Here is a 26,659-nt window from a genome sequence, read left to right as displayed (position 1 = left end):
ATTTGATGTTTTACTTAGTCTCATTATAGAAAAACGCACAGTTTCTATCAGGCCTTTTGTAATACTGAAAATAACTTGTAAGAACTTTCCCCTTATTGACTTCCTCAGGGATCAGGAAACCTTGGTTGGGAATGATTCATCTAGTCCAAACTTCTAATTCTGCATGTAAGATGTTTCTGAATTTAGAGGTTTGATTTACCATGAAAGGGGGAAAAACTGAGAAGAAAAACTACATCCTGTGAACAAAGTAACCTGGTAAATATAAACAATTTTAAATCAAATGAAACACAACCTTAAGTGGACTATTTCCACCAATGTTAAAAGAAATGTTTCACCATTATACACATTATAATTTTCTTTAAGTCTTTTTTTATTTAGAGATTTTTCTGGTAAGGAGATATACCATAGGAAAGCAATTTCACTGGCAGTGAGGTATGTATATACTCTACTAAAATACTCCTTATTTTAACTGTTTTTAACTTTATTTACAGACAAAGCAAAGAATCAATGCATATCCTTGGTTCAACTATATAGTATTAGCCATACTACATGAAATAAAATGAAATGGTGCTTGCATACAAAAATTGTTATTTGTAAAGGAATCTGATTTCAGATTAAAAGAAGTAATTTGTTTGTGGAAAGAGTTTAAAAGAAGAATCACAATTTATCATGACCAAGACACCTGCACCATATTTTCCATTCCTCACAGCACATTTATTTCAGTAATTCCATTATGTCGGTTCTTAGCATGAGCATAGTGTTACACGATTTTCGTACATATAATCACATCCAAAACAAGTTCTAAAATTTAAATTGTAAACATTCTCATCATATGTAGAAATATTTTAATTGGTGTATTAAGTTTTGCTAACTGATCAAATTTGGAAGATAGTATAAATGAGAACGCCTATTCTAAATTGTGTAGTGAGCATTGTTTATTAATTACATTTCTACAATGTTAAATAAAGTAAGAGGCAAACCTGTCCTGTAAGCATGTCAAATTTTAGGTAAAACATTAAAAAAAAAAAATCTGTTAACAAAAGAATGTCTTGCAATAAAGAACATTAGATTTTTTTCATCTATTATGATACAAAAATGTAAAGGGTAAATAGCATCTTTGTTGACAAAGTAGGAGGTAGCATGGATGCACCACTTTATTGTCTGAGAAATGCAACTGGAGTAAAGAATATTTCCTTACCACAAATAATTTCCAGGACTATGTACATATTTCTTTTAGAAATACCTGTTTAAACAAATCTCCCTCCACTTTTTAGTATAAAAAAAACCGTTCCGTGTGATTTAAAAAAAACACTTACACATCTAGATAGAATAGTACTCTGCCCTATTTGAGTGAACAGTCTCAAACTATGAAGTACATGATATTTAATGCCCTAAATTGAGTAAATTTAGTTAGCAGTTCCTGGTATTATACAAAACACTAAATACATACAAACAAAATATAATATCTTATTTTTCTATGCAAGTCTTGTGGGGAATAAACAGAGCCTTGATTGTGGTAACACTGCAGAAAACATAATTTTCCAATAAGTCTGTCTCTAAGTATCCATGTCTGTCTCTAAGTATTCATGAGCAACAGTTTATAAATGGCTGCTTACGTACTGATCTTTTATTGAGTGAACACAGTTAACCAACAAAACTTAGTAAACATGTCTTCCACCCTATATAAAATATAGTAGACTACTTACTGTTTTAAGTATTCAATTTGCTCTGATTTCACTATAATTCACTTTTCCCCATTTTTCTGCTTTAGTATTTATAAACGGATAATTTAATGTGGCTTTAAAAAAAAACAAGAAAGAATTTCAAATTTACATCCAATTCAAATTTGCTATTTAAAAGATTTCCCGGTTCTATGAAGCTGCTTCTGCCATTAGTAGAGAAAATGAAGTTTCTGTAATAGAGGCAGGCTTTTTAAGTAGTGATGTGACTTCCACCATGCCAGCTCCAGTCCGTGGAAGATTAGCGTTTACAATGTGTCGTTGTAAGTGCTTAATCCAGTCTTCCTGAACAGACAATGGTCCTCTAAAGACTAGGCCACAAAACCTACAGAAAGAGTTGATAACAAACAGTTCTCTTAACATGACCAATTCACCTTTTAAAAAAACCAATTCACATAAAATTCACAAATATAGGGAATAAACTTTACCATATTTTAAAGATAGCACATAATAAATAGTTTCTAAATAAAGTAAAAATGATGTAATACAATAGCAACACTCTCAATTCATGTTTATTAACAGCTATAATAAACCCCAATAATCTCAGCAGAGATACGAGCATTATTATTAGGTTAAAATTAACTAAACAGTCTTAATACCTAGACATCTTAATTCATTCAAAACAACAACTATTACTCCAAAACGTGTCATTCTTTAGGGAATACCCTTCCCTGTCATGTCTACGTATATTCATGAGTGTTGTGTGTGTGAGTATGGAAGGAGGTGTGAGTATGAGGGAAGAAAAAATGCATTCCCAATAAGCAGGAACTCAAGACAGCAAAAAAATCATACCAAGCCAAATTAAACCAACCAAACCAAGTAAATAAAATGCAACAATTAAATAGCCACTTTTATAAATCACAGTATCACAGAGGCTCTTAGCTAACTTGATTCACTAGTTGTTGTAGTATATTATGAACTAAATAAGATTTTAAACCTGTCTTGAAAAGTGTATTTGTAACTTCATTGCTAAGAAAGCACCCTCTGATACAAATTAAAAATCCCAAATAAAATAGTTAATATATCTCATAGCAGCATCTGAAGAAACTGATGAGATAGGCATATACCTGCATCGGAGAATGTAAACCTCGTCAGCACCATGAGGTAACGTCAGCATTTTCTTCTTGCTTCCAGATCTTGACCTTGATTTCTTTTGCTTACAATCTAAGGCTAAAAAAGGGAAGAGAAAGACTTAACATTCCTTATATATTTCAAAATATACACATATACATATTTCTAGAGAGGTTAGACCATCCAAATCAAGTTAGAAAAAGTTTGCATTCATTTCCCTTTTCCCTGAAGCATGCACTAACTTGCAGCTGATTCTCTAATAGCAGTAATATTATCTGCATACACTCTGCCTGCACTAGTTTTTTCAAATAATGCTTTATGATACCAAACTAGAACTGAGAAAATGGAAATGAATAATTTGAAACTACTAAATTGGTCAAGTATTACAATAATGATATCTTTACTCTTATGATCATACATAATTTTAACATCTGGTTAAATCTTGCTAATTTGCATTTGATTACTACTCCATTAAGTAGGTTTCACATGTTTTGAAAACTTATAAGGGAACATTATTAACAATGTAACGAAAGGCTCAATGAAAAATCACTTTTCATAGTGGTTCACTTTGAATTCTGTAATAATAAATAGCTCTTAAAGTTGCATGCTGGCCCTACATTTGAAAGGCAAAACAAAGCTCAACTTTCATTTTTGAACTCAACTTGTATTGCATATACAATCATGCAATCATAATTTTTATTTTACTAGAAAAAACATAAATCCATACTATCTCACATAGGTTAAAACTGGATCTGACGTTTAATGTTAACTATTTTTTTACATTTTTTCATTTTACATTTTCTCCAATAGCTTATTTTAAAAATGTGATTAAAAAGGGAAAAAAAAGATTTTTATTTTAAAGTAGACCAAAATTTCAGTGCTAACTGTTCTTGAAATTTTTCCATTACTTGACTTTTTCTTCAATCATTTACTCTAAAACAATCTGATTTAATACAGGGGGAAAAAAAGATATCTTTTATAGGTAGAAGTAGATAGGACATAACATTTTATAGGTCTTTGAATACAGCTACACAATTCCTTTGGACAAAAGGATGATAGCAATCCAGGGTGCTGCTGGTAAATTAGCAGGAAGAGAAGGTAAGAGTTTATTTCTAGGGATCCAAGGGGGGAGGGACACAAATGTAACAGAAGAGTTACCCAAATAGTTTCTCTTCTATTATCTTGCCATGTGAAATCCCCTGGAAAAATTCTAAGTAAGAGAGAATCGGAACTGGCTAGTCAATGATTCCGTGAAATGAGTTGTTCAAAGTCCAGATTCCAAAAGAATAGATGCTACTATTAAAAAACCAGTAAACATAGTTCCTTATAGTAGTCAAGTGGCAATGCTAACAGAAATGTCACACAGAAAATTCAAAATCATGAGAAGCCTAAATCTCACTCAAGCCACTGGTTTCAACCTCCTGTCACCTGCCTATTCAAAAGTAAAACCTAGGACCCACAGACTTTTTCTGTTTATCCTTAGAAGAGTCTAATAAAGAACTACTGGAAGTCAAGTTTTAAAGAATGTGTAAATCCAAGCTAAACAGTCAAAATGTGGGATAGAAAAATCTTATAAAGTTCTCATTAGTTCTCTCAGTCAAGAGCCTGACACACAATGGGACAAATACTTCTGTAGTAAAAAATAAAGCAAAACCCAGTAATTTAACCATTGACATTTAGATGGCATATGAATGAATATGTGTTCTACCGCCATTTATAGGTAACATTCCTGTACAACACCTCTGCATCATTTGTTCAAATATGTTGTTGCAGTCACATATTCTTCATTATCCTGGATAAAAAGCAATGACCAGCCCAGCTTATGTGTAGAAGCTAGGTTCTTCATGACTAGTACAAAGAGTGAAGTATCATGTACTTACTTCATAACCAGTACCTTCTTTTTCCTAGTTACTTTGGTGAGCAATCTGAATTTAAGTGGATTTTAAGTGATTCAGACACTGGAAGTTCAGGAAATTCAAAGGCTAAGTGCTACTAGATGTCAGCTACTCTTTCCGTCTACAAGGTAAACTACACACAATCTCTGTCTCGTTACATAGAACAGAGCAAGCATTTGGTATATCATGAGATTATAGGTAGAATCTTACTTTGATGGGCTTGCTGGTTGTCAAAATTGCCACACTGTACTCAAACTCCTTTTAAAATGCAAATAAATTACTGTAGGATACAAATAGAATACATTATAACAATCCTTAAAAAATTTGTTCACAGAATGTTAATGTTAGGGGTATAAAGTAAACTGAGAGAGAAGGGCAGAGGATGGTGGAGAAGTATGCGAAAGAATGTTTTATCAATTACAAGGCATTTAAGTTATATTTAGATGTTGTGATACCTTAAAAATGGAACTAGACATGTTTACTCAGAAAAAGAAATATTTTTGACTTTTTCTTTAATAGAAGGGGGAAAAAAGAATATTTTCTGAGTTTTGATGCTTTATGGACTCTAGAAACTCTGAAGTTTAGGCTGTTTTATGAATGATCAGATTTAAACTTTAAATGAGAATGTCATTGTTTTTGTCTTAAGTAGTATTTGGAAAGCAGGACAACTCTTGCCAGCATATGACTGATAATGTCCAGTACATAGGACTCCAAGTTAAGGTTAAAGAACCTGAGGCACTGAGAATCCTTGGAAACTTAACCATAAGGTTAAGGTTAAAAATCTGGGACATTTGGTAATTGAAGTGTTTTAATATCTTCATTATCAATTCTAAATTTCTTATGCCCTGAAATGGTATCTTTTTTAGCAGGTGAAAAAACATGAATGCATTTTATAGAAATGGCTTTTTCCAATACTAACATCCAACTTCACCCATGTAATACTGCCCATTCATTTTGAAAAATCTGTTAAAAATTGAGTATTTAACATACTAATATGCACACAAAGGGGACATTAAAATGGCATCTTCTACATAAAAAGATGATTTACACAAAATGTTCCACTAAATGAAAAAGATGAGGTACAAACATGTCTATTATACCAATATTCTCATATAACAGGTTTCATTATATTTAGAGGGACTGTACCAGGAGTCACTAGAAGATTAAACATAGAACATCACTAATACATTCACAGTTTTAGTATAATCAGCTCATCAATATTTTTAATAAAAAGCCAAGGGTTTAACAAAGTTGTTTATATAGATAATCTGCCAAATAGATAACTTTGTCACACAAAGGCTTTTTTGTAATAGGATTTTATTTGTACTTGTTAGTGACCAAAACACCCCTCAAAACTAAAAACCAAAAAATCCACACACCTTTTTCCCTTTCCAAAGTATTTAAAATGTAACATTGCTTCTATGCTTGAAATATATTAAAATATTAGATTATTTTTAGAATTTTCTTCTCCTTGAGTATAATTGCTTCTTTAGAAAGAAACAAATCTGGTCACTCAAATCTTCTTAAGATTCCTATTCAGGGAGGCAGACATTGGTTAAAAGTGATCAATTTCAACCAGAGGACTGTCAAAAATCTTTGCAGTTATCTGATTTATAAAGGATCTCAGTTGCTACTAAGGATATTTTACTTGTAAAAAGAACAAATTGAGCTAGGTGTAAGGCTATATGCAAAAAATTTTAGAATATACCTTTCAGTAAAACAGCTATTTTGGCCAAACAAATATAAGAGAAATACAATAGACTTATGAGTCCTCCAAAAGAACACCATACTGCTATGCTATGAATACAACACAGTGACGACGACGGTGATGACGATGATGACGACGACATATCCAAAGCACTAAACCACATCAATGAAAAGCAAATCAATAGATAATAGATAATAATAATGAGATATATAAATTCAAGTCTGTTTTCTGAGCCATTATTTCATTTTATACATAGAGGAAAAAGAATTTACTCTTGGCTGACATTATTAAATGAAATCTTTTGCCTTTTCCACCTTTCTGGCCATTACACACAATAATTGCTTCAATAAATTTCATTTTCTTTTTCCTTCACTATACAAATGACTTCAGAAAATGAGGGTTTATTTCATAAAACACCTAAAGCTTCTATGATAAAGCACACCATAACTAAATCAACATTCACCACCAAAACGTTATTTGCAATCACTCTCCCCTGTTCAATTATTTAAAAGCTCTCCCCCATCTGTTTCTTTTCTAATTGGTTGTTGGCATCTTTGGGGTAAAGTGAAACCTAACATAACAGCCAGGTTATATATACCCAAAATAGGGGGCATGGTATTTTTCTTCCCTACTAGAGGGAAGAAAATTTCTTCTCTATCTAGTTGGCCTGTAAAAGTTGGTTAGGCAATAGCAGCTATGAGCTCATTCAGGAAGACAACAGGGATAAAAATGATACAAACAGGTAAACCATCATTCCACTACCATTAAAAAGCTGGTGATGGAGGCTGTAGTGGCAGTGGTGAGGTGGGGAGAGGATGCACATGTCTCAAGGGATATAAAAGTATAGATATATAAACTCAATTCTAATTGCTGTCACTAATCTTTCAAAGGTTCATATGTCCCAAGCATATAAAAGGCTGTGCAAATAGCATTTTTTTTACCTCAGCCCCAAATGAAAAAGAATCAGGGCAGCTGCGTTTCTTTTCTTTTTTTTTTAAAGAAAAATCAGGTTAGCTTGTATAAAATAGGGTTGGGGTGGGAGTACGGGGAGCCATTTGTTGAGAGGTCAAACTCGTTATTTCCTTAGCTTATTCTTTTCTTTCTGTACAAAGTGTCTACAAAACCAGCTTCACAAGTGTGTGACCTGTGCCGTAGCACAGGGAGGGCCCCAGGCTCAGTTTAATGCTACCAAAGTCTTCAAATTCTTAATAATTTTTGAACAAAGAGCATCACATATTCATTATGCACTGGACCCTGCAAATTACATAGTCCTGGGCCCTGAGTACCTACTAACCTAAATAAGAAAAGCTGCATTCAATTCCACTCCTTAATCTCTTGGCCCATTAAAAAAAAAAGTAACTACCAAGACAAAAACTGTTATATCTCTACAGAATATTAAAATTGGAAAAGACTCCCCTAACTCCTACCAACATCAGTTCTTTGCTCCTAGCTATACCACCATAATCAAACCAATTATTATTCCCAAAATGAGCAATTTAAGTAGTTTATTGTTACAAAAAGCAATGTTCCTTTTCTAACCAGGAATTAAACATAAAGATATACAATTAGTAACCGCAGAAGTACTTATTTTCACCATTATTTTCCGTTGATATTTTCACTCTAAAACTGGGTATTTTTTCAGTACCCTAAGTAACTTCCATTAAGTTTTAGTTTCCATTCCCAATGACTAAAAACCAATTAACTCAGAATCACATAGCAATCAGTGGCAAAGTTAACTAGATCCTACATGTTTTAACATTTTACCTTGAAAAGGATGAAGTGTAAAATATCTGCAAAGCTGATGTCCTTTGCTTTAAGGATTAGGTTTGCGGTTTAGCAAGTATTAGTCTACAAGAGACAGGTAGCTTAGTAGGTTATATTAAGGGAAGTAACAGCCTTATAAACTTAGTTCAGAGAAAGAGTTAAAGGAAATGAAAGTAGTCCTTTATTTAAACTTGAGTCTATTTGGGAGAAGAAAAATACAATTTGTAGAAACAGGTGCTATTTAAAGTCCAGGGGATGATTAGTAAAAATATTTTGAGCAAGTATTCTCAAGATGTAAATAGAAAAGCTATACAGAAATGATACTTCATCACACATTTTCATAAACTGAGAAATTAGAGGCAGACTAGTTAGTTTTACCAGCTTGCTGAAAGCTAAAACAGCTAACAATACCCCAGCTACAAGTGGCTTACTGGTTAGTTAAGCGTTAACAGGATAGCAAATGTACTACTTCTTTATGGTAATGGTAAGGAAAAAAACATTTAGAATTTTATTTTCAAGGTAGGTTGGAACTGGATGCCGTTTTATTAAGCAAAATAGGCATTTATTATCAATATCAAATACTTTTCTAAGACTAAGACACATATAAAATTAGAATAAACATTAAAGTACATAATGACAACTATGCTTTAGGTCACTTTTGTTTAGAATTACCTAAATATAATCACACTCCCTTCCCTCTAAAGTCTCAGTATTTCTAAAACATCATTTTAGACGTAGTAAGAATAATTAAATTGTTCTTGATCATAAAATTAGCCAAGTAAGGAAATCACCTTTAGCATTTCCTTTAAATTATCTTCAATATAATCATATTCATCTTGGATAGGGCACACAATAATATAACAGTAATTCTAAATGTCACAAATCCATGGTCCCAATGGATCTGATTTGGCTTTTTAATAATCTTCAAGAGTTTACACATTCCAGCCAAAATCCAAACTATAACAAACATGGTGCTGACCAGGTGTTTGCTGTTTTAGCTTACTTCCAGCTAAGGCTACAATTAAATATATATTTTAAACACTGGATAGCAAAAATTAACCTTGATCCTCAAAACCCTAGACACATTAAAGAGGTAGTAAATTCCACTTTTCTACTTCATTGGATAAGTGAAAAACTACTAATCTCCAACAAGTCATCCTTTTGCCCTAACCTCCAGAAGAGAAAATCTGTGTATTATTTTATTATTTCCATAAAGTCAATTAAAACAGATTACCTAAAATTTAGCTCTGGTCAGCAACATGCCTTATTATTATAATCTTAAATGTATCTTTATAATTTCAAATGTATCTTAATCCAGATTGTAAACACCATTCAAGAAATTTATGTTAGAATTGATAAAAGAAAAATGGCTCGGAGCAGTCTGAGCTATGTAAGGTATGTAAAATTTATCAAGCCCAGAAGGACCAGAGTATGGGACTTCAGTCACCACCACCCCACCGCTCACCCCCTTCCCGCCTTTGCCCTCGGGCAATTGCTTAAAGGCATTTTGTTCCTGACTAACTGCCTTGCCCATTATCTTCATGTTCATTCCTGGACTTTGTGATAAAAAGAACAATGTTCAGCCAAACAACAGCTTGTTATTTTGATATAAATTCTTGGTAAACAACTTAGAAACTGCCTCTTCTTTTTTTCTTAAGAACCCACTTGTACCTACTGCTAACAGTGTATATTCAAGGCAACCTCGATCTATGCTCCAAGGTGGCCATCCTTGAACTTTGGGCTGGAATAAACTCTATACTTAATCATATTTTCTGAATCTCATTATTTATTAAGGTTGACAGAATAGAAATGACAGCAAACACAAACACTCTAACTAAGGATATAAAGATATCAGACATGTTTAAAAAGTCCAAACACATAAAAGCAAAACCCAGAAAATAAGTAACAAAACTCACAGGAATGCCAGATAAGACTTTTATGAAAAACAAAATGTTAGTCAAAAAAGATAACCAAAGGGAACTAAATTTTGTAACCAATGACCAGCAAAAATAGGCAAAAATTTAAATATTTTATGCTATAATGGTATAAAACTCTTAGCCTCTATTCTCCTAAAAAGAAACTTACTGATTTAGTAAGTGTGGTTATTTGCTTTGTTATAGCGGATAGCTGGGTGATGAGGTGTTGCCAGAAAAATGACAGAGAAGTAATGAAGCCCGCCCCTCTACCAGACAGCATGGTAGCAGATTCACTAACTGTACTGTTGTAACCATCCTCCCAGTAATAAGATTTAAAACCTTGAGCCATCTCAGTCTCTTTCCTCTACTTCTATCTTTAACTAATCTGCCAAATCCTCCTTACTTTACTTCCATAGTATTATCTGTACATCTATTATCCCTCCTTTACATTCTTATTGTCATTGATCAGGTACAGCATCTTAAAATGACCTCACCTACAATTTCATCACCTCTCTACCAAGTCCTTTAACTTTTATTTTAAAGGCAGTTTCAAAAGCATTATGGAATTCTTCTAAAAAATTCAAAACTTCTCACTAAAAAATTAATTCCAACATTTTAGACTAGCATTCTATGTCCTCTACCTGACTCACTTTACCAATTCAACTCAACTCCTACTTCCTAGTATTTTCAGTATACTTCCCACATTGTCCCAATATTACTCCCTACTTCAGGTATGCTCCCTCTCCACTTCTTACTCCCTTTTCCATTTCAGTTAGCTATCTTCAGGATCCATTTAAACGCTAATTCTAAAAGCCTCTTGGGGTGCTAGACTAGCTTCCTCTTCCTCTAAACTTCTACAGTATTTCACACATACCTCTCCAATGGCACTTACCAATTTGTCTTGTATTACAGTTATGTATATATGTGCAGTTATGTATGTATATGCATATATACATATGCATGTATGTACACCCAATTTATTTCTGCATACCTAGCACATTGCATAAACCACAGTAGAAGGTGAAAAAATGCTTGTTGAATTAGTGAATAAATCAGCCAATCATCTTTTAGTACAGTGGGCAAATTGCCTAATTCTTGTTGGCATAATAAAACAATTAATACCATATCTATAAAGATTATGTAGGCTGAAATAATAACATTTTAAAGAGATTACCATCAAAAAGGTTAGGAAAAAAAATCAAGTTTTGACATTTAAAATTTACTTAGACAATTTATTATCTTGCTAATCCTTTGTAAATAATGTGTTACTGTGCAGATAAATACATACAGATATATGTTCTTAATGAAGAATAGTACTACAGAGATAAGTTATAGCTAAAAAAATATAGAAACACCGCTTTCATTGTCTCATGAATAGCTTTTTAAAATACAAGTTTGACCATGCCATTCCTTTATTTTAAAAAAATCCTTCAATGACTTCCTAAATTTTTTTCCACCAAGCATTAAAAGCACTAACCCCACCTTTCTGGCATCACCATCTTCCCGAACACCTATAATCAAATTTCCTGACACTTCTTGAACTCCAAATTTTATCCCTTTGTGTCCACACTATGTTCTTCTCTCTGCTTGAAATTTTCTACTTCTTCTCCTCTTTCTAAAACTACTCATTCTTCAAGTTCAAGGTCTGGCTGAAACCTTACAAAGTTTTCTGTAATAGTATACTTCTACTTATCCCTCTGGGTTATGATTATGTTTATGCAGCTGGAGTGCAGGGTCTTTATTGGCTCAGAGTTGAGCACAGTCCTGGTACAAGAAATCAAACTTTTCTGTGACTAGTAGTTTCCTCTTTCTCTCTCTTTTAAAAAAGAATGACAAGAAACATACCAGCATGACCTATTTTATTTTGTTCATTTCTTCTCTTTTACAGGAGACAGCTAAGAGTGAGACAAGTAATAAAGGCAGCAGGAAAAGAGGAGCCCCACTTAATTCCCAGTTCCCCTTAAAAGGAGGCCTAGACTAAAGTAAACAACTTGAACTCCTACTGCATTTATAGGCAATATGCCATTTAATCATACACTATCTTGCGCAGTTCTCTAATTTCGATTGTTTTATATGTGTTGCCAATAATCCTTTCATAAATTCTCTGATGATGGGGACATGTCTCATACTTCTTACATTATCCCCCACACAGCCCAGTCTGGAGAATTCTTATCAAGGTATTTGCTTTAAGTAGAAGCTGGTTTGCTCTTTTAGAGTTTAATCTTAATAATAAGATCAAAATTGTCTACTTGTACTCTTTCAGGCTGAATGAATCACTATAAAAACATGCAATTCCTTGAACATGCAATATTATAATATTTTTTAAAAAACCCTGCAGAAACACTTATGAAAGACTAAGTTATTTAATGTACATTGGGATGCTTTCACAATATTATTATTTTTTTCTTTCTATCACGGCAGAAAGTGCTCCTATAGCACTTTCCACAAGATAAGAATGACTTTTCTAGTGGCTTACAAACCCAGTCAGCACCTGGCACTGTGTTATGTGTTCATTAGCACTTACTGTTGCTGTTACAGGCCTCTATAGCCAATTATGTCACTAAAGCTGAAAACAGGCAGAAGAACCTATTTATGTAATATACTCTTACACTTAAAAGTGGATGGCATAAAAAATAAAACATTGATTTTATTAAAAAAAGACAAATATATTGTACTAGTGGTATTGACTACTATCAATTTTTTAAGCTATTTTTTTCTCACTGGAAAAGTCATTCTTTAATTATGATGGATGAGCCATTTGTTGTTGTAGAATAGCAACAATTGCATATTACTTCCAAAATGTTATCAAGGAAGTGTTCTGAAGATAACGAAATGAAGCCACTCCCAAATATATTTACATTTATAAAAATATTTTTCTTGCATTCATTTAAAATAAGTAATCAGAAATTTCCAATTTTCTTTATATCTTGAAGGTCAGCATTTGATTAAAAAAATGTGAGCTATAGATAAAAACTTGAATAAAATGAGTAAAGAAAATTCACCTGCTGCCAAGAAGTGTTATGATTTCTAAGATATTACTACTGTTGGTTCTAGTCAGCACTAGACCCTAAGAGAAAGAGGCACCTAGGGCAGTATTTTTAATCTATGGGTAGTGACTTTGTAGTGGGTAGTAAATCAATTTACTGTGTCATATCAGCATTAATTTTTAATAAAAAAGAATAAAATAAAAAAGCAAATATTAAAGTGTATCACACTCAACTCAGGCGAGCAAATGAGTGAACAAGGGATTATACCTGTGTAGTAATGTGAGTTTGTATACAGGGTCAAGATGTAAAATGGGGGCCGGGCACGGTGGCTCACGCCTGTAATCCTAGCACCCTGGGAGGCTGAGGCCAGTGGATCGCTCGAGGTCAGGAGTTCGAGACCAGCCTGAGTGAGACCCCCATCTCTACTAAAAATAGAAAGAAATTATCTGGCCAACTAAAAATATATATAGAAAAAAAAATTAGCCGGGCATGGTGGCGCATGCCTGTAGTCCCAGCTACTCGGGAGGCTGAGGCAGTAGGATCACTTAAGCCCAGGAGTTTGAGGTTGCTGTGAGCTAGGCTGACACCACGGTACTCACTCTAGCCCGGGCAACAAAGCTAGACTCTGTCTTAAAAAAAAAAAAAAAAAAAAGATGTAAAATGGGAATCCCAATAAAAAAGCTTAACGTCACCATTGTTCTTTCTTCTTTTCAAGAGATGACAGAATGCTACGTACCACAAAGAAGCATTATGCAAACATGCATTCATCTTACAGATATATTTCCTTTTACAACATTCTCTCTACTCTAGCTTTAATTATTTCTCTTTCAACAACTGTTGAAATTCACTCTTATTTTGACCTCAAGATAGTTTTTTGTTCTCAGTTGCAGATTAGATTGGTAGAATATACTTTACCTTAATTTTAAATGTTTTAGAAATTTTAACAACCAGGGTGACCATATAATTTATCATCCAATCCAGAACACTTGTGACAGTAAAAGAGGCCCTAGTATTCAGGTGAGACAATAAAGCTAAACCTGTATATATAGTCACTCTATTAATAACTTAATAATACTGTGCTCTTAATGTTGCCAGCATAAAAAATATATTTAGTTAAAATATTAAGCACAAAAAAGCCAACAGTTAAAATAAAAACTCCAAAAGTATTTAATCTGAACTATATCATAAAATTTCTGATTTTTAATGAAAATTATATAATGTTCTTACTAGACTGTATAGGAAATTCACTAGAAAAAAATCTGTAAGAGTGTGTAAAACATTAATCTAAATAAAACAAAACCTTAGCCTACTATCAGTACAGTCTATGCTAATTGGAATAAATTCTTGAATAACAAGTCTGCTTTGAATTTACAATATGGGATATAAAGTAAATCTGTTGATACTAGTCTCTTTAGAGAAAGATCCATGGGGAAAAAAAGGAAAATAACTTCACAAATTATCTACAACTGAAGACACATGAAAATTATTAAACAATTTATTTGAACCTACCCAATGGAAGATAAACTGGGACAGTTCTGAGCAAAATTTTAATCTATGATATTTATTGTTTTTCAACAATTCAACTGTCTCAATTATGGCTACCTCTTCCATGTCTTCAATTCCAAAGCTTTCCTACTTTCTCCATAAATTTCTATTACTACTATTAGGGAAGAAGTATTCACAGATCATTTAATAGTTTTGATGTTACACAGTTCTTGTATCTTAAGCATCTTCTGCTCTTAAAAAAAAAAAGAAAATTTCTTAGGGCTCCTGATTCCTAGTTCTGTGTTCTATTAAATACTTCATTTTTATTTTGACATCTCTCCTTTCTCAAGTTTCCACCAGGCAAGGTCCATGAATGACAGCCTTCAGGAGATATGCAAAGACTATGTATAGAAAAAGTTTTATCTGACAATGAGTAAGTGCATGTTTCTGGGATGGTACCCACAGCTTCCATAAAATTTTCAAAGAGGTCAGTGACCAAAAAAAAGATTGAGAAATATCATGGTAGAAGTATTTGAGTCAATAGTAAATAGATATTTGAGGAAGCAGAGGAGTAGTCTTTTCAGTTTATTCAGGCTAGCTGGAGAGGTCTAAGTCTGAGTATTTTTGCTCCCTCCCTGCCAAAGGCCACCAGTTTCCACAGAAGAGGTCATGAGCTGGGGGCTTCTAAGAAGACTTGAAAGTTTATTCCACCACCAGTTACCAAACAGGCCTTTTATCATTTAGTCTGGGGCATCTAAGCTGCTTCTTCTAAGAGTGGACCACACAGCTTGAAATCCACATGAATGAAAACTGCTTGAACTAGAAACACAGATATCAGACATCCTTATGGAGACTTTATTCCTACCTATTTGCCCTTTACATTGTCCCAGTTTATGATATATTCATATTAAGGTAAGGTTTTATAAAAATGAATTTGTATTTTATTCATCAAAAAGAGCATTTACATATTCTCAAAAAGTGATGCTTGGTTATTCACATGAATTGATGAATCCCTTGTAAGACAGGAGAGCCTTCTAGGGTATTAGGTCATTAGGACTGCTTTATACCAATGATACTGATATGGGGGAAGAGAACAGGTATATGGAGTTTATAAAAATAATACAGAATTCTCCATTTGGAAGACAAAAATCATTCAAAAAGCTGAATAAAAACTTCTTAGTTGGCACGAATAAGCAGCAAAAACATCTTCTGTATAGCTCTACTGGTCAGGAAGATTTTAAAAATCAGGGGAAAATGTTTCAGAATTTCCAAGGAAAGGAAGCATATGCTTTTTAAGTTTCTCAAAAGTGTGTACTGGGTGTGGAAAATACCACCCTAGACCTTCTTCAGCTTTTCAGTTCCCTTCTCTTTGCCTAGGACTGCCAAACACATACTTTATATTTCCTAGTACTTCTGACATTTTGCTTAGTATTGAATTAATGATATTTTAAAAACAATATACTCTTTTTTTCTTCATGGCCTGAATATACCACCATTTATCCCACATTACTTTTCTCTGTGAAAATGAGGTTTTTAAGATAATGTTCCTCAGAATACACCCTAGGTCAATGGAGGCTTACTACCAATTATTTATAAGCAATTAATCCTATGTTTTGAAGGGCTTTCAGATGAGGTAAAAGAATTATTTTAAATGGACTAACAAAATCTGGGCTAGGGAGATCTTGTCTCATTGGATATTTGCATAATCTGCTTCAACAGTCAGAATGGAACATTTTCTGAAGTCCTCCCTGGTCTAACATAGGCTTAACCATTTCTTGGGTTCCTGTTCTTTCTAATTAGACTCTTATTTACTCAATCTTCTCCAGAATACTCCCCATCTTAAACCCAACTTTATTTTAAAATTTTCAATTGCTTTCATTTTAAAATAAGAAATCCAAGAAAAGGGCCTCCTGTATGTGGTAGAAAACAGTGGTAGAGAGTAGTGATTAAAAACAAAGATCTTAAAAAAATAAAAAAAACAAACCCCAAAGATCTAGGGTAAGATAATCTTGATTTAAATTTTAATGTTGCTATTTATTAACTGTGTAAGTTTAGGCAAATTAAGTTCTCTAAGCCCTAGTTTCCTGTAAAATGGACAGAATTATAGTACCTATAGCTCGTATGGTTGTTACAAAGATTAAATGTTATGCATGTAAATTGTAATAGCACAGTGCCTGACACAGTAGGCGTTCAATAGATGTTAGGGAGTATGGTAATAAATAATGATGACTTCCCACTTCCACAGTCTCTTATTTTCATTGCCCTCCATCGCCAATGTCTACAATCACTTTTCATGCCTGATAAAAGTGGGGATATACAAAAATTATAACCTCACAGTAGGAGGCCTAATCCAGTACCCCTCCTTTTAATATAAATGGTTAATGGTCATACCTGGTCATTCATATATCAAGTCAAGGAATAAAGAAGAAGAAAGAAAGACACCAGTACAAATACAAGTAGTTTCTTCGGCAGCAAGAACATATTGGATGTAAGTCATACGACATGAAGAAGAACAAAAAAGCCGGGAAAACAACAACTAGAAGAAAGCAGAAGGCAGTAACCTAAAAGAGCAAGGGAAATAAAAGGATTGAAGAGAACTGTGGGCAAAGGGATTTATGTAGACCTATTTAGGAAAGAGAGTATAGTTTAAGATGTGAGAAAAATGGGATTTGCTGAAGCAGGGTAGCTTAAAAGACTACAAACGAAAAGAGCAAAGCATTTTGCAGGGTATAAGAAGCATACTACTTATGAGTAAGCTAATAAAATTTTCACAGATGAGCAGTATGAAGACGTATCTGCAAGGTTGGGCTAACCAACCAAAAATAACACAGAAATGTGCACGTTAACACTTATGTGCATAGCTAAACTTACTAATCCTAAATATGGATTAGGGGCATTAAAGGAAAAATCTATTCAGTTGTCAATACAAGCCATTATTAAGGCTTGCACCTTCAAAGATTTGATCTATAGACTAATGAAAACTCATTCGTTTGCTTAATTTTCTGATCAAGTCTGCATTTTTGAAGTTGCACTATACTTTCCTTTTCTAATAAAGCATTTCTCTAAACTGTAACTACAATCTTTTTTAATGCTATGTTGCCCAGGCTGGAGAGCAGTGGCTATTCACAGGTGCAATCATAGTAGTTCACTGTAGCCTCAAACTCCTAAGCTCAAGTGATCCTCCTGCCTCAGCCTCCCAAGTAGCTGGGACTATAGGCATGTGCAATTGTGCTGGGCTAGAATTGTAATCTTTTTTTTTTTTTTTTTTTACCAAAGAGAGGTGTCTTACTGGAATCTACTAACAAAAATAAATTTAAAAATTTAGTAAAATTTAAAAATCAACAGGATTAATGTAGACTAAAAAGTTCCACACCTCTATTGGGTTATTTTTTTCCCCAAATCAAGTCAATAAGAGTCAAATGAAAACTTGCTTAAAACTATAGCTAACAGTTTACAAGTTGCTGAAATTTAATGTGTATTCAGACTCAACTGAAGCTTACCAAAGAAAGCTAAGATATCATCTGAATTAGCACCAGTATGGTGAGAAAAAAGTGTATTGTATCAAACAGACTTGCTGTGTTATCTGTTCAAACATACCTGTACCAGTCAAAAGTCCAGCACTCTTCTTTCGTGCATAAGCGCGTAAGTGGTTGGACAGGCTAACAGCACTTGTAAACGTCGTATTGCAATGCACACATGTTCTAAGCTTCACAGGCATACCTATCATTCAAAAGAAAACTATAATCCAGTTCTCACTTCAAAAAGTGAAATTTTCTTAGCTTAAAGTGTGTAGAAAAGTACCACAATAAAGATGGTTTAAAAAACGTTCATTGAATTAGCGTAACTTAAAATAAAGAGGGGGATTAACTGTTATTAGCTTGTAGTTAGTATTTAGGCCAACCCATGCTCTTTGGAAAGGTGGAAATGGAGTGACTTAAACCTTTGAGCTCCTCTGGATTTAACACCTATTATTACTTTCTTGCAGATTTCTGTGTTACGCAGATCATTTCTTAAACCTACTAAAATATGATCCTGTGATTTGAACAGCACAGTTCTGTTGAGGAGTTTCAAAGCTTACAACATTACCAATAAAAAGAATTAAAAAGTCTAGTTTAAAGTGGTAATTAAAGTGTTTTACCCACAAAACCGTAAAAGTCTCAATACTAAATTAGCTTTCTGATGAAGGCTGGGAGAAAAGGTGGTAAAACACACCACTGAACAGCTGTTAGACACAACATTTTATTCAGGGCATTTTATGTTCATTACTTTGAATGCGCAATCAATAATGAAAGTTAATGATTTGAAGTTTTTTGCTAAAATCTTTGTGCTAAATAAATGATCAACAAGCTAACATCTTAATCATCACAGGAAAGAAAACATGTTGAAACAATAAGAAACTCCTAACTTCTTAGAGTTCAACCCTTACTCCCCCAACACGTTACAACTGGTTTCTAAAACATTATTGTGATAGCCACAAGTATGCTTTCCATCTCTGAAGTACACCACACCTTAGTCAACACAGCTAACACATCTTCCCTGCATTTTATCCTTCTGAAAAAATAATGAACACTACTGACTTTGGAAGACTCTTTGTATGAAAGAAAAAGCCCTATTAACCAGAAGCCCATATAAGATAAATTGTTTTTCAGATCACTTACAATACAAGGTAATATTTCCTTATATCAAAACTGCATTACAAGTATTTGGGATATCCCAGTGTCTACCCAAAGTAAAAAAAACAACATTACCCTACAGTAATTTTATTCATTATTAATCCATTAGCCAACTATTATTACCTCAGGCACACTCAACTTAGGGCTCTAATTACAAGACCACCTAAGTAAAACTTCAACATTCTTAATCACCAAAAGAAATCAATAAAGACATTTATTTTTCAAATCTACAAGTACAAGCCAGACTCAGCAATATAGCAATACCAATAAAATTTGGCTATCATTTGCCAATACATACAAAATATTCCTTTGAAAAGAAAAGGCTATTGGTGCGCAAGCACTAAACTAAGTAATCTGTTCCATTAGAGCACTATCTTAAAATCTAAAATGCCAAACAAATATGTTTTATGCTCACAACTGTTCTCCAAAACCAAACTATCCCACAATAGACTGAGTAATTGGAGAGGAAGAAGTTTCTTTGGGTTAATCACAACATACAACAGACACCAATCCATTCAGTTTAAAGAGTCTGTTTTGTTTTACCTAAGCAGCAGAAAAGCCAACAGCTAAATCTTGAAAACGTTATCACTTTGGAGCACAGGCAAAAATATGACAGAGGTATGCCCTTTCAGCTTTTGAACGTCAACTTCCCATCCACAACCATCCTTCAACCAAGCAAATTTTATTTTTACAGATCAGCTTTTTGTTTGTTTTCTTGTGGTTTTCTTTTGCTTTTGTTTTCACCTTACATTCAGATCAAGACATGAGGCACAGAGAACTCAGTACTGATGAGCATCAACTGATGAGTTATATAGAAATGACAGTAGAATAACCAATTTGCTATGTAAAAAAAAGCAGCTTAACTAAGAAGATTCTGAGAAAGTCCACAAATATTCCATTAAAGGAGGCATAAACGAACTGTTTAAATTATATATGATAAGACAGTCATAAATGTCCTCTTACCTGAGTGCATAGTGAAGTCCATTTTTTGTGGATGATACATCAATGGACTGTCTTCATTTAATGGAAGAACACATTTCTGAACAAATCTCTTTCTTGCTGTCTGATTATGGATCTTTTGAGGAGAAATAGCAGAATTCCTTTCTTCTCCCATCCTTTTATTTTTAAGAAGTTCTATCAGTGTAAGAGACTGATTCTTTTTTCCACTGGGCAGTTCTGGTTTAGTTTCATCATATTCATTTAAGAAATTCAGCCCTTCTTCCTCTGATGCAGACACTGACAGAGCTTCAGTCTTTAGGCCATTACGGTATGCTTCAAGAGGTATAACATTTTGAGATATAAAGTCATCACTTGATGCAAGTTTCTGAGCTACAAATGGTCTGGGAATAATACGACGACTGTTCAATGCCTTTAAGATTTTTTCATATTTTTCTTCATTCTGCATCATCTCATTCAGAACACAGATAGGAGATTTGTGAGCATCCCATTTGGTCTTTCCAAGTCTTTTCAGGTGGCCTCTAACATGATTTGATAATCCAATTTTAGTATCAAACCAACCACCACAGAGCTGACAAGTGTGTTCAGAAGTGGTTTCAGACTTCTCTATAGCTAAAAAAAATTTTTTAAGAGTAAATATCAGAATTTTTTAAATAAATTGACTACCCTAAAATGAATTAATTCTGAAATACGAAATTATGTGATTCTAAAAAAGACTAAACGTTCAAATCCTCTGAATTTGAACAAAGACCTATTAGCTCAAATTATCCACATGAGAACTTACCTTTTCTAACTCGCTTAACAGGGGTCCCTGTGCCAGTTCTTTTGAAATGTTGCATTTTGTCACTTGTGGCTATTTGTTCTGGTGATACAACATGACGAGCTTCATAACTTAATCCTGCTCTGTGAAGATGTCCCCGGACGTGATTTGATAACCCAACACCTGTTTCAAATGTTGCTGGGCAGTAAGGACACGATTTCTTCTCAAGAGACAAATCAGTCCAATGAAAAACAGAACTATGCTTTGACAATGAAGTTTCTGTATTTTCTAAATGCTGAGGATCATGTATCTCATGCAAAAAATTGTTAGTGCCAGTATCTTCATAATATTCAAAATAAAAGCCATCATTTTGATCATAGCTAAGGGTAGCATTTTCTCCAGATTCTTGACCTTCCACCTTGCTTTTAAATAGAGGGAATAAGTTTACATGTTCTTGATTAATATCGTTATAGGATTCATCTTCTATGGCCTGTGTAGTGTAGTCTCCTAGCTCAACATTATCCCATGAACTTTCATCTTCTGTTTCATAACTATCTTTCTTTTCAGCAGAGTTAAGTTTTTGCAAAACAACAACTGTCATTTTATGCAAAAAATCTGGATAGCCATCCAAGTCTTCTCCTCCAACAGAACTTTCCTTCTTAGATTCCCTAACTACTCTCTTTACAGCTACACGCCTGTGGTCTTTGAAGCTTTCTGGACTTTTGTTGTCAGGCTTATGAGGGTCTGAAATAAAACTGTTGTTGTGAGAATTACTTGATGATGAAAAGAGATGTAAAGAATTTAATGAACTAGCTTCTTCTTTTTTGAAATGAAAAGGATATGATTCACCTGATTTTTTGATCATCCTGTAGTTTTCATATTTGTGTCTATATAAATAGTTGTTATTTGCCTTGGCATTAGATTTTTCTTTTGCTGTTTGATGGAAATACTTAGGTTTTTGATCAATGCTGCTTTTAATAACAGCCTTGTGAGCAGAATTGTTTTGATTGCACATGTTTACACCTGACTGGGTGATGCTTTTCCGAGCTTTTTGTATTCTGTGTGGCCGCTTATGAAATTTTGAAAAATTACTTGATTGTGAAGTTGATCCAAATGTTCGCTTCACATCTTGTTTTAAAGCAGAGTTCTTTGGAAATGTGGTTGACTGCTGTTTATTTAATGGTTTAGTGCTATCAATATCTATAGATTCTTCAAGGATGTCACTTTTTCTCTTATCAAGTCCAAGAGGACTACCAAATGAATCAACACATGATGATGAATGCAAGTACTCCATGTGCTTTTTTAAAATGCTTCTGGCTGAAGTAGTAAAAGGACACATCTTACATATGTAGGTAGCTGATTTTTTTGATGATCCCACAACAGAGTCTTTCATGAAGGTCTTTTTTTGTGTTTTTCTCTGGGCTATATCAGAATTATCCACAGGGCATTTTACCACTGCCCCATGGGCAATGCCTCGATGGCATTCTAATTCATTTTCTGTCACTGCCATGAAGTTACACTCTTCACAGCAATAGTACCTTTTATCTTTTTCATGGGTTTTAGCATGTTGCACAAATGTTTTAGGGCAATTGGTACCAAAAACACACTGAGGACACTGTAATCGTGCACTTCTTCCTTCATCCTGAAGTTCTTTCAATTCACGAATTTCCTCCATCAACTTCTGTCGTCTTTCTTGGTGAATAATCATATGTTTTAGAAGTGAATTTCGATCTCGAAATGTCCGTCCACATTCTCTACAAGCATATGGCCTTGGGACATTAAGATGGCGAAAGTGACTATTCCCATCTAAGTGATACATCATATGCCTGTGGAGATGCTTTTTCTCCCTAAAATTCACATTGCACTTTGTACAGGGGTAGAATGATGGCTCTTCATTACTGAAAGTAGCAGGTGACTCAGAATCACTCTCTTCACATTTCTTTTTTAAGGAATTTGAAAGAAAAGTGCTAGTATGAACAGGTGAACTGTCTTCTCCACATTTATCTGGGTTATAAATTAGATGTTGAAAAGTATCCACAGATTCCAAGTCTTCATCAGTTGTCTCAGGCTTTACTTTTGATAACGCATATTTCTGTGAGTCTATTGCTTGTAGCTCTTCATTCTGTTCCAGAAAGTCTACTTCTTGCATTTTTGATTTATTGGGTACACAATTAGAATCACTAAAGCAATCCTCAGTATAACGAGTTATCTTGCTTACATCCATTTTTCGCTTTCTCTTTTTTTCTAGACCTACTTTAGAGTGAACTGGAGCTTTATCTACTGTTTCCTCATTAGTCATAAGAAACTGAATGAACTCTTTTTGAGGATCCCAGTTTGTATCATTTTCTGACCTATATTCATCTGTACCTGAGGAAATTCCTGTTAACGTATTGACACAATCATCTTTTATTAATAAATCTTCACTATCCTCACCCACCTCTACTTGATTTATTAAAGTGCTATCTGACTTTATATTACTCCCTACTGAATTCTGAATGTCACAACCAACTGAAGCAGAGGTAGGTAGTTTTTTAATGGAATGGGTTGGATTCTTAGCATGTGCTGGATCTGATAACAAAAATAAAACTTGGTGTTGACTTGCTTTCTGTGGTGTAGACAGCTGCAGATCAGATGCTACCATTAAAGCTGAACAAGATTCTGTTGTTGGCTGATCCACAGGCTGTCCAGTGGTTAATGAAACACTGCCTTTATTCATATTGGAAGTCTTAGTTAAGGAGGAGTGTGAAACTGGTCCATTAACAGCAGCTCCTTTAGGCAAGATAAAGTTTTCACTAGGAACAGTAGGAGCACCGGCATGTATAAATAGAGTAGACTGGCCTCCACTTAAGGCTTTTTCAGATTTGTCCTTTGACAGTTCTTCAGGCAGAGTCAATGTATTGTTTTTCTGAAATGATGTTTGACAATCTTTTGGTTTATGAACTCCACTCTCTTTCTCTGAGATAAAACTGTTGTCATCTATGAGTTCTTCTTTAGCACCAGTAATATCGGTGTTTATCTTCACATCATCCATATTGTTGGCAAGCCCACTTAACACATTTAGTCTAGAAAATGGAAAAAAAAAATTTAGATTTGCATGAAAGAAAAAAATACTATTAGAACGCATGGAGAGCTGAAAGTATACATTTTTTTAGCTTAATTTTCTACTGTTTCTATTGAGATCCTAGTAATTTCCCAAAAATGAAGAAACACTTAAGAAAATTAAAATACTTTAAAAGCATCTCAAATATTAATATTGTTCTTCATACTAGGCAACAACAATCTAATTCATCATATATACAAAATGTCTAGGGGAAAGCTACATGTACACACACACATACACATAAATAATGCAAATATGCTACAGACTGAAAAACTTTATACCTCGCATATAGATTGCTAATATAAAGAATTATTTCACTTAAGTAGGTTTATTAGAAGCAGTCACTCTATGCTAGAGAATAATTTAAATTATCAAATGTAGCAGAGAAATAAAATGTTTTGTCACTTAAAGGTTCATGTCTGGAGGAAGGTAACAAAACACTACTCATTAAAGAACTTTATTTGAATGAGCATATTTACTCATTAAACATCAATGGCTTATATATGAAATGGTATTTTTTTTTTAAATTTAAGACTGCTTTACTGTCAAGATGTTTAATGTTCTCCTAACATTCCAACAATTGTAAAATGCTTTATTGATAGGGTTTCATTCATTCCTTATTCAAATTAATCTTAATTTTAACTTTGGAAAAGTTAAAATTAATGGAAGTTTCATGTTAAATTTTCATATCCTGGTCCCCTAAATTCTAGGCATTCTCTAAAAGCAGTTATCCCATTTATGATCTGACAGTCTAGCGCAATGGCCAAATATAATTTTACAATGAAACAGCACAAACACACGTTTTTAATTCATTTCATATAAAAATTTTCTAGGCATTTTTGATAATATATTTAATCATTTTGTGCAAACAGTACAATATTTTAAAAGGAAAGAATACTTGTGAATGTTTGGGAGACATTCATATCATGGCTGTATAACTACCCTGACTGTGAGGAGTTCCTTTGCACCTGGTTCTTGTCCTGCTTTTAGAAATGGCCACCTTGTACTGGAATTGCCTGTCTTCTTGAAGAATGTTAAGTTCTTTTAAGGGCAGGAACTGTAACCTCGTCACTGTCATATCTCTAGAACCTAGCATAGCACTTGGCATAGGGGCTCAGGCAATATTTGCTGAATAAAGGACTAAGTATTCAATGAATAAAAACACAATTGTAAAATCAAAGTAAAAGTTCCTAAAGTATAAGAAGAAAAAGTTTTCTTCCTATAAAATTTGAATATCCCATTCAAATACAAGTTTCATCAGGTTATGATTTCTTGACTCAGCAAGGCCCTCAAAATATCCAATAATCTTCATGTACAATTTAAAGAACCTGCTATTTGGCAATCCCAGGTACAAGCTATTTGAAGCACTAGCATAAACTTCCATATTTCTTTTCCTTTTATACACAATAAGTCCAGTTTAATCATTCTCCAAATATTTACTGAGCAATTAGTATGTGCCAGGCACTGCTCTAGTATTAGGAATACAATAGTAAACAAGACAGACCAGATTCTACTCTCAGATAAAGAATAAAGCTGCCACATTTTTATAGTATTTTTAATTTCTATAATGAGTAATACTATTTTACTATTATTTTAGGACAACAGGACCCTACAATACAATATTTAAAAATTAAAACATTCTTAATAAAGTTCAGTATTTCTACTATCCACTATGGTATCAATTCCATGCTTTGTAAAACATTAAATCTAGTTTAAGAATAAAAAATTATTTCTAATAACTTTTTACATAACTTCAAATAGGCACTTATAAATCTAAAATTATTCTTTCCATAAAATGTGTTGATACAACAAACAAGTATTAAAAATAACTTTTTTGGGCATTGTTATTTATACCAACAATCATTTTTCCACCCCTCATAGGTTTTAGAATTCTGAGATTGGCAAGCTTGCAGAGTAATAAAAATAGACTTCCAATAAGATCATATTCAATGATATCACTCCAAAATGGTGCTAATGCATCACCCAGCAGGAGTCTCTAGATCACATACACAGAAGTTCAAAATGGGCAGCACATAAACATGTGTTAGGAAGGAGTGTGCAAATGTCAATGAAAAGAAAAGCAAGCCTTAATGCTATATTATTGCCCATTCCTGATAATTCTCATTAAACAAGGAAGACAAAGTAAAATACCTCAATAGCAACAATCTCATAAATCTGAAACAAAATCTTTTACAAAAAACTAGCTTGAAAGACAGTTACTTTTTGTTCCCACTTATTATAATCACAGAGGTAGACAAATATATGCTCAGTCAATTTGAAAGCCTATATTAGCTTTTCTCAACAGGAAGCAACGTTGCTAACGAAGTGGTAAATTCAGTGTTAATGAGTGACTTCACTGTTACCACCTCAGAGGTAAAACCTTCCATGTTCTATGTTCTACCCATCTGTTCTGGTGTTAGAGGTTCAGAGATGGAACAGACGCTTCCCATTTAAAGCAACTTCATTGGTACCCCCTGAACAGCAGGGTGACAAACTATGAGAATATCGTGTCAGCTTAGAGACTGCATCCTCATTACCAGAATGGCTTTATAAGAGCTTTTCATAAGTTCACATTCTGAAGAAATCAAACTGTTTTGCTCAAAA

At 33.6% G+C, this 26,659-nt stretch overlaps 1 protein-coding gene across 6 annotated transcripts in view; it reads right to left on the bottom strand.

The window, feature by feature from the left end:
- Positions 1-352: 352 nt before the first annotated feature.
- Positions 353-26,659, bottom strand: part of ZNF644 (zinc finger protein 644) — a 105,218-nt gene continuing 78,911 nt past the window's right edge. For 3 of the 6 annotated variants that reach the window (XM_045547555.1, XM_045547553.1, XM_045547554.1), the window contains 4 exons: positions 20,980-24,017; positions 20,202-20,807; positions 2,807-2,909; positions 353-2,064 (listed from right to left, as the gene is read on the bottom strand). In XM_045547555.1, the coding sequence (XP_045403511.1) occupies positions 1,872-2,064; positions 2,807-2,909; positions 20,202-20,807; positions 20,980-24,017 (3,940 nt within the window). In that variant the 3' untranslated portion in view covers positions 353-1,871. Of the gene's footprint in view, positions 2,065-2,806; positions 2,910-18,162; positions 18,688-20,201; positions 20,808-20,979; positions 24,018-26,659 lie in introns of those variants that run through there. The other 3 variants (XM_045547557.1, XM_045547558.1, XM_045547556.1) reach the window with 2 other exon arrangements.

This window comes from Lemur catta, chromosome 3 (assembly GCF_020740605.2).
Source record: "Lemur catta isolate mLemCat1 chromosome 3, mLemCat1.pri, whole genome shotgun sequence".
Taxonomy (NCBI): Eukaryota; Metazoa; Chordata; class Mammalia; order Primates; family Lemuridae; genus Lemur; species Lemur catta.
The sequence above is the reverse complement of the archived record's forward strand: the minus strand, read 5'-3'. Positions and strand labels throughout refer to the sequence as shown.